At 38.9% G+C, this 9,889-nt stretch overlaps 1 protein-coding gene across 1 annotated transcript in view; it reads left to right on the top strand.

The window, feature by feature from the left end:
- Positions 1-2,106: 2,106 nt before the first annotated feature.
- LOC140156467 (uncharacterized) overlaps positions 2,107-9,889 on the top strand; it is a 57,259-nt gene continuing 49,476 nt past the window's right edge. Inside the window, exons 1-2 of the mRNA XM_072179410.1 lie at positions 2,107-2,236; positions 8,969-9,200. Coding sequence (XP_072035511.1) covers positions 8,979-9,200 — 222 coding nt within the window. The 5' untranslated portion in view covers positions 2,107-2,236; positions 8,969-8,978. The remainder of the gene's footprint in view (positions 2,237-8,968; positions 9,201-9,889) is intronic.

The following is a 9,889-nucleotide window of genomic DNA, read 5'->3' as shown; positions in this document are numbered from 1 at the left end:
CCCCACGTACATGCATCAACGTTGGGGGATGATCTGGACCATCCCCCTGGCAAAATATTGGGGGGTGGTCATTTGAGTAAATTTAACATAATGGGAAAAAAATGGGAGATAGCAGGAAATGAGAAATCATTACCTGAATTATTTTAAAAGGGGTTTGTCTAATGCTACAAAAAGGACTGAGTGTTGGCGTCTAGCCTATTTACCAGGCATTATTTTATAACCGTGTTTCTAACCGTTGGCGAAATTGGCGTTCATAGTACACCGTACATGAGGAAACGAGGAACATCACTTTTTACATCACTCGCCCAATTGGGCGTTATATCCCAGAGTTAATAATGAGCCGTCGATAGTCTCCTACACAGCCAGTTTGCGTCGGTCTGACACTCGTCGATCCTCCTAACAAACATGTTTGTTCGTGATAGCCACATACAGTCTGGCCGCGAGACTAAGCCGTCGAGGGTTGTCTATAATGTGCGCATGTGCAAATCAATTAGCGATGCATGACGTCATGAACATGCGCCTGACAGGTGCAATCTCGGTGTCCTACTTTGTCCCGTTATATGGTAATTAGAGGAATGTCCCATCCCATCGCGTCCCGGATACCGTTCTGTTATGGAAATCTGAAGTGAAAATAGTGGTGTAGGCCAATTGTAATAGCATTTCTTCTCATCTTCTCTGGTAATAGCTATCCAGATTCCCGGACCAGATTTCCGAATTCCGACCATAGAGGGGGTGGGGCTCGGGGCCGCGGGTAGTGCCAGTGGGGCGGGGTAGGGCCGGGGGTAGGGCCTAGTAGTTTTACCCAGGAGTTTCTTTGAAGGAAAAAAGTTTTTTTCAGACCAGAAAATTTATTTAAAAAATAGATTTTTATGTCAAGAGTGGTAATTAATGTGTGACAGATAGTGAAGGAAAAAATAACCTCGTAGGCTTATCATTATTTTGACTACTAGGCCTATACTTTGAAGCAGATCTTAGTTAGTGCATGAAGGTACTACCTTCATGGTTAGAGTTGGGCCCGTCCGAAGATATGGGTAGTGAATTGATGAACATCACGCATAGTACAGTAAATATTCATGTAAAAAAAAAAATTTCTACATTTTTGTGATCACTTTTTGTTCATTTTCATTTTACAAGTTGATATGTGACCTTGAAAACCAACATTTTATTATTTTTATTATTATTATTATTATATTAACGGCATCTTTATAGAGGGTAGCCCAGATCAGTGAACAAAGCACTGCTTTCCACTGGGGCCCTCTTTACATATTAAACTGATACAAAGTTATAAAAAAATATACAAATATTGAAAAATAAAATTTCCTTAATCTTAAATTACAAAGCTCTTAAAATACCAAGAGAAAACTTTAAAAATTTAGGGCCTACCCATGAAAGTTCCCATATAATGCAGCTTTTGCTCAAGTTTACATGGTTGACTCGGCCTTGAATTGTTCATGTGCCAGACTAGATTTTAATGAGTTCAGCCTTCCGTCGGGGGTGGGGGCCCGGGGGTGGGGGCACCGTAAGAAGTGATGGGTAAAAAAAAGGCGGGGGGGGGTAAATACAAAGAAAATGAAAAAGGGGGTCATTGGGTACTAGTATATGTCAAAAATCGGTCACTCGTAGAAAATTTTGAAAATGGAGCACAATTTTTATATTTCTTGTCCAAAGTTTCCCGAATTGTTTGTAATAGGCCCTACAAATATGAGAATGGATGCATGGACCCCGGGGCATGGACTTGTTTATTATAATTACAAGGTTCCATCACACAACATGTGGGTATTAACATTGCACTGTAAAATAATTCAATTCCTCATTTTCAACAATAGTGACATTTAGGCCTACAAATCATAACTGCATGCTGCTGGATCTGCTGGAGCACTTTACCGGTTTGGAATGCTGCCCTCAATTTGATTTAATTTCTGAGCGCAAATACGGCCTAAATTGGCTGCCGTAATTTTTAAACTCTTTAACTAACATTCTAATTATTCGCTTAGATCACAATACTATGCGCGGTGATTGGGTAATCAGAGTCATGTATCCGAGTCTGCTATATGAACGACCTTAGAGACCGGAAGTACCTCTACAGTGCAGCGATGGTATTGAATTGTCATACTGTGGTGTAAATTTGACAATAAAGTTTCTCTGTTTATAAAAATGTTACAGACGTGCTGCTGTGCTACACAGTTGACGCCATACGTGTAGTTGTTTTCCCCAAGTTTGCACAGTTTGTAAAGAGGTAAGAGTTACTAAAACAGTGTTTTTAGCTAGGATTGTTTGGTGTTTTGATTTTGAATGCACAAAATGTACAGCAACAGGACCCATTCATTCATGCATGATGATCAAAAAGAATACTCTGCGCTAGTACAGGGAACCTAGCTCGTTCACGTAGCGTTTTCGTTGTCCCACTGGCCTACTACAACTAACTTAGATTGCCTGGCGATCGGAGTGTTATCGTCAGAGCACCTCGGACTACAGGGAACCGGGACAGGGAACCCATACCGTTAAAATAAAAATAGGGCAGCATCAATAACGAAAATGTCATACCGATATATATGATAAATGACACGTCTGTTTTGACTTTTTTTAAAGTTTGCATTGCGAATTAACTCTCTGCGCTGCTGGACAGCCATGACACTATTGACAGTGGCCTTGCTCTGGGTACGGTACTCGACAGTCATGACAGTTTCTTGCAGTGGCAAAGAAGAATGGCAGTTGTTTATATAAATTACAATACATTTTGAGAGTGTGCACAGTGTAAACATGGAAGTGGGCGGATTCAAATGTCTGACAGTCGTACATCACAGACTGATTTTGCGATAAACTGATTGGCCGATTCGATTATGCGAAAAACGTCCTGGTGCAGAGCAGTGCTCTTCAATGAAAGGAACCAAAATGAGCTAGAGCTCCTTGTGTCCATGTGTCGATCATCGTTATTCATTAACAGGGTGCTCGCGTCATGAGCAAGGGACTGCTGTTCTTCTCCAGTTGTAGTATTAACTACAAATTTTGAACATTTGAGGAGTACTTGTTCTCAAGTTGCAGAACCTTCGGTAGGGTGTCCTATAGTATAGTGTTAATTTGTTGGCAAGCTTTATTGCTTTTTAATAAATTTTAAGTACCGGTACCAGTATCTAGTGAAATACTCACTTAGGAACCTGTGTCACTGATTGCTGTCATCTGTGATTGCTCAACTTGTTCTGCACATCAGATTTTGTCCAAAGAAATACTTTTTAAGATGATTGTTTTAGTGATTTTTACAAACTCTTGTACCGTAGCAAAAAGTCCATTCTGTGACTGTGTCAAGGTAGACCAGTTTTCGACCCACTAACTGAGCTACATGTACAATCATCAACATCATCAGTCGGCTACGGAGCAGGCGACTACAAGGTTTCTCCAACTATTGCGATCTTGGGCAAGTGAAACAATTTTGTTTGGCTGCAACATCCCTTCAGTATCTCCCAGGAGGTGCTGGACATACTGTAAGTACAGTGTGCGTGGCCGTCCCGGTTTCCTCTTCCCATGTGGTAGTATAAAGGGCATATATATTCTTTCACAGGCTCGTCGTCTTCAAGACGCAGTATATGGCCGAGAAATTTGAGTTGATGAATCTTTACTCTGGCAACCAGTGGAGTGGTGTTGGTCAGATTGTAGATGGTTTCATTTGGAATCCGATCCACACGCTTGATGTTTAACATGTACAATAGCTTGAGCTTAAACTGGTCAGGAGATTAATATATTAGTGCATCAACTAGCTAAGCATTTGCGGTCGGTCACTGGAAATTATATAACACCACTACGCCAGGTTGATGAATTCTTAGAAACATTTGAAGAAAAAAATTTTAAATGTGGTGGATGAATTTCTCAAACTCAACCCACTTAAACTTTTAGTTTTAAAGGTTTTTATTGTTTTGAAAATATTCTAACTAAAACCATTCATTTCTGTGTAAAATTGAAATTTGCAACTTGAAATTGAAATTTGCTTTGTCAACACTATCATAAAAATTGGAAGGCCCCTAAATATTATATTGTTGTTTTCTTAAAGCCCTACCCCTATTGAAGAAACAATTTATGTTTTTGCCCACTAGTCACAGCCATTTAAGAAACAAAGGGAGCAAATAAGAAAAATAAGAAAAATATTTGACATCCATAGTGTTTTCATACTGTTTTCCTTTAAAGGGGCATTTCGTGATCCACAGCCTCATCCCCCCACTTTTCTCAAAAAAAGTTGAGATTTTTATATCGCTGGAAATCTCTGGCTACATACATAATGTTTATGTACAAAATATCTCTTGCAGATTAATTCGTTTAGCTAAGATATCGTGAAATTTGAATTTCGTTCTGGTGCACCAGAACGAAATTACAACGCATTGTCTATGGAGCAGTGTAATACACATAATCATGCAAAACTCACAAACGCAAAATCGGAATCAACTGAAATTTTGGGAATAGGCTTTTTTTGTGGATATGTACTGAAACATGTCATAAAAAGAGGATGCTAGGATCACAAAATCCTCCTTTAAAGCATTTTTGGAGCATTTTATTTTAAAATTTTAGGCACCCCATGAATGTGTGCCAAAAATTGCTTACCCCTCCCCCTCGACTTGCCAAAAATTGCTTGCCCCTCCCCTTTTGGCTAGCCAAAAATTTCTCCCCAATTTAACCTCATCCCCCCTTTAACCCAAATTGCGCTTTTGATTGATAATTTTTTTGGCTCGAAACTTTTATACTCCCTCCATGGACCGCTATGGATTTGAAGGTACACGCAAAGTGTGTGAACGCGTACACTATGTGCATTTTAAGAAAACCCTGGTCGTACAAATCAACATTGTTGTTATATCATGATACTGATCAATACGTCATGGGCTTTTTACTTGTAAACAGAACCTATCTTATTCAGTGGCATCAATTTCTTTTTGACATATTGGGGAGGGGGAGGGGGTTGGACAAATTTCTTGGAAGTACTGGTGTGTAGTGAAACCAGCACCATTTGGCTGTCAGAATAAGTTTTGTCATATTGAAGGCTGAAGCTAAACTGATGAAATATGGTGTAAAATTTGAATAAACCTGTGCAAAGCACACCAAAAATGGCACTAATGGGGCTAAAATGGTCAATGAGGTTAATTCGGTCAGAAAACCACATACAGGTGTCAACATCACATGTCCACCAAGTTTCACAATGTTCAATCTAACAATCTATATTCAGACGACCCAACTATCTATTATCAGTAACTGTTAACCTTGATATGACCTTGGTTTTGACACTTAATTGTGATTACATTCACCATGTTTTATGGCAATCTGACAAATCAATCAATACTCAGTTGACATCAAATGACCTTGACAAGACTCAAAACATTCTGACACTCCAACAATATACTTGGTCGACCTCAAATGACCTTTAACAATTTTGGCGCAGAAATTCACCTAGGATGACCTTGACCTGACCATCAACATTTCCGTGCGTAAACACCCATCATGTCCATTTTTGTCCATAACAATCTACATGTAACTCCTACAACTTCCTGTCAACTCTCTAATTCATAACTCCAAACTTCTGTCTTTATGGAGGTTCTACAATGTACTTGCCCTTAAAATTTTCAGTTGTCCCAAAAATGTGTCATATTAATTTTTTGGATGTAAAAAATTTAATTTGTTTGCTAGAAGCTAGGTCTCTGTAGAATTTGAAAACCTTGATGGAAACTTCCCCTCCCAATGCCAACAATTCCAGGGAAGGAGAGTATTCCAGGCTTGAATGCAATTAAAGAACTCCAGAACTTGAACCCTTAACAGTCCTTACAAAATAGCTTCCATCATTCATAACAGGCAACAAGACTTGAAATAAGCGGGCGCAGGGAGCAAATTTGCTCTCATAAAACCACCAATTGCTCCTGGTCCTTGTAAAATTCACATGAACCAGGAGCAATTTTCGAGAATAAATTGCTCCTGGTTACAGTTTTGCACTTGATGCAATCGTGCTGGTATGCTGTATTGTAATTTGTATATGCAGAAAAGAATTTAATATTTGACAATTGCTCCTGTTTCTTCAGAAATTGCTCCTGGTTCTTGTAAAATCCCAGTGAACCAGGAGCAATGTTCGAAACAAATTGCTCCTGGTTTCAGTCTGCTTATTTCAAGGCTTGACAGGCAAACAGCTTGATAACCAGCCACAAACTGGAATATCTACCATATCTAAACAAGGACATTTTGCACACCCAACTGTCCATATGCTGCAACCCACTTACGAAGACATTTTGTACTTCAACCAAAGATAATTATAATTACATAATATTATTATATAATTTATTTTAAAATAGTCAGAACAGGCATGATGTGAGAAATCATACACTAAATTTAGAAGCATGTTTAGTCACAAGTGACGTTCTTAATTAAACTGATCCATAGTTGACAATGAAATGATGTATTGAATAAAAGGAAATGACATCACAGTGTTGTATTGATAGTAACAGTGTAGGAAGGTAAAATGATAGCACTTGGGAAGTATGTGTTTGGATTACAGTTGAGAAATTGTTAACATTGTGGAAATATTTTGTATTCTGAAACTTGTAAGTACAAATATATTTAAGCAAAGTACTCTTTCTTTACAGGCATGTCAATCAATTGCATGCAGTTGGGTAAATTGTGAAACATTCATTTGGTGTTTGTAAAGATTTTGAGCGTATAATTACAATCTAGCCATTTTTTAACTGTTCATTCGCTTGTTAGTTTTAAAAAAGTTTTCAGTGATTTCCCTATATTCTTGAATCTTTTCTTATTGTGATATACTTGGTCTTGTTGAGCATGATAAACTTCAAAATTGTTGGTCTGTGTCTAGGAGTGTCGCTGTCTTTCAGTGGTAAGTCGCAGGCATCCAAGATGATGGAACAATTAAAGTAATCCACTGTAAGATGATGGACAAATGATGGACATTTACATGTGGTATTCTCAACATGGGCCTCTGGGATGTAGCTTGCAGTTCCTACAGCTATATTGCTCTTGTGCCGAGATTCAAGTCATCGTTTTTCTAAGGCTCTGAACACTTGCTCATTGAAAGGCTCAATGTGATGAGATACATTTTGATGCATTTGTAAACAGATTGCTTGATATTGGATTCAATCTTTGTGGTAATCCAGATCCTCTCTATGACAGCATCAATTGAAGACATCAGGAGTACTGTACTTAGGAGACTCTTTTACACAGATTTGACTTGGCGGTTGCTGAATATTTGTGTCATTTAGAACAACTTACAGAGAGTCTGCAATATATATTATCGTCACATTCCATGGGTATGGGTGGGGCACCTGCAGGTGATGTTTCTGTATAGGGTGTGGAATTATGTTCGTCATGGTGTCGCCCGTTCTTGTTGGATCTAAGGTATTTTGTGGGGAGCTTTCCCTCTTGCATTTACATGGTTCTGGTCTGCATGGATTGGTTTGCAGATTTGAGTCAATTCTGTCAAATGAAGGGGGAGAGGGTGGATCTTGGCCAGATAAATATATCATAAATTCTACAGAAAGGTGTTGGGGAAACTTAATTGACCTGCACAGTTATATGACAGATCATTGTGAAGGGAAACCATATTGAGGGATGGGCATCTTGTACCTCGTGCTGGGCCTGCCCCTTATGATTCCCCCAGTGCAAAGCAACACATCATATACATTATGGTCATGACCAAACCACAGACCAAACCACTTTGTTATGCCATCTTGTGATTTACAAGTCTCAAAATTGTGAAATGGACTAATGAAGCCATACTGAGGGATGGAGCATTTCATACCTCCTGGTGCCCAGCCTGCCCCTTGTGGTTCCCCCCTGTGCAAAGCAACATGTCTAAATCATAGTCATGACCAAACCACAGACCAAACCACATTGCTATGTCATCTTGTGATTTACAAGTCTTAAAGTTCCTCATTAAGAACTACTTCATTTTTAGTCTGAGCTTATTAGTACACCTTATTAATATACTGGTACGCTAGCCGCACACACAACCAATGATGCACATTATAATTGGCAAAGGTAACTCAGACTTGCCTGGAAACATGGTTGAATGAATGACTGACTCTATGAATGCATACACCAGCTGGGGGATACCATGCATACGTAATGGTCTGCGAGAGATAGATGGATAGATACAGGACAAGTCCACATAGGATTTAGCAGGTTAATAGCACCAGCATACATTAAAAGCATCATTTGGTACCTTTGAAACTATAAATCTTAACCATGTAACTTAAAAATGTGATTTTCACTGATCTTTTTTATTTTATAAAAAGAGGGCTTTGTGAAAAGTGTTAAAAATGAAGTTGTACGAGAAGAGGAAGGTAACCCAGAGGGCGAGACTGGGCGAGAGAGAATATATAGTCATACAGACAGACTGATATAAAAGAGAAGAAGAAGAAAGAGAGGTAGAGAAGGAGGAAACCTCAGAATAGGTTTTTTAGGCCAAGGGCATGGCAGTACTAGCTCTTAAATACAGTAAAATATTCAGAAGTAGAAGGTTTTATTTCAAACTCTAATGGTGACCCGCAGGTCAAATTGCTAGAATTGTACATTAAACACAACTAAACAGACACAATGCAATTTGCAGGCAGCAGCTTAATCAGCGCCAATATTGCAACGTTGAAACAAACAACTATACAAACATCCAATCCAACCCAACCCCATCCCCCAGTAGGCAATGAGGATAAAGTGCCTTGCCCAAGGACACAACACGCTGGCACGAAAGGGACTCGAACTCGCAACCTATGGATTATGAGTCGGGCGCCTTATCCACTCGGCCACACGTGCTCACATACAATTGTATTATTGCTCTCTTTAACATGGCAGAACATCATGACCAGCAGAAAAAACACAACAAACAAATGTTATGATCATATTACTATATTTTAAAATTCATGCTTTTTTCTGAAATCAAGCTAGTACCATCGCAATTCCAATTTGTGGTTCCTCCCATTTTTCACCCCAATTACAGGTGTGTCATCATGAGTGACGATGAGAGTCTACAATGGTTGGAGGAGCTCCTCCAAGAAACACAGCTGCAGAAATTCTTCAGCCGTATCCATGATGACCTGCAGGTATCACGGCTCGACCACTTTGACTTTGTTAAAGCCGATGACCTCGAAAAGATTGGGATGGGCCGACCAGCTGCCAGACGACTTCTGGATGCGGTCAAGAGGAAACGGAGGAAGTCCATCATTGGCAGGGTGAGTTGGTGCATTGCATATATGTATGCTGTGTGTTTTAGTGCATTCATAAAAGGAGCTGGTGGATGATTGCTGACAAATTTGGTGCTATTTTTTGTGTTTATTTTGAACAATTGAATATGAAATACGATAACTGGTAGTCAGGGTTCGAATTTGTTAAAAAAATTTTGCATAGCAGTTTTTGGCCAATTCATCATAATCAGAATACTTTCATATAATAAAGCACTATAAAAATTGCTATACAAATGCAAAATTGGGTAGCAGTTACTTCAAAATGTGGAGCAAACTGCTATGCGATACAGCCGAATTCGAACCCTGCTGGTAGTGCTTGCTGATCAATGGGTTTTTTTTCTCGTCAGTAAAATGTTATAAAGTGTATACCTACTTTTTCATTTTGACTTACAAGGCTTTAAAGTGTATGTAGCTGGGAGGAAAAGCCATCCATCATATGAAAATTTTGACCTTTTATATTGAAGATGTTCATTTTTCCTCCAAACCTAAACATTTGAGGTCTTTTGGGGAAAAATGAACATCTTCATTACGAAAGGTCAAAATTTTCGTATGAAATGATTCAGATCGGGTCAGGACTCTGCATCAAAGTCTTCCTTCAGTGGATCTTTGAACCTGCTCTGTGTCTGGTTTTCATAATTAAAAAATTTCATATGAAATTTTCATGAAATAAGCATCAG

The sequence above is a fragment of the Amphiura filiformis genome, chromosome 7, assembly GCF_039555335.1.
Source record: "Amphiura filiformis chromosome 7, Afil_fr2py, whole genome shotgun sequence".
Classification (NCBI taxonomy): Eukaryota; Metazoa; Echinodermata; class Ophiuroidea; order Amphilepidida; family Amphiuridae; genus Amphiura; species Amphiura filiformis.
Note: the sequence above shows the minus strand (reverse complement) of the source record. Positions and strands in the feature narration are given on the sequence as shown.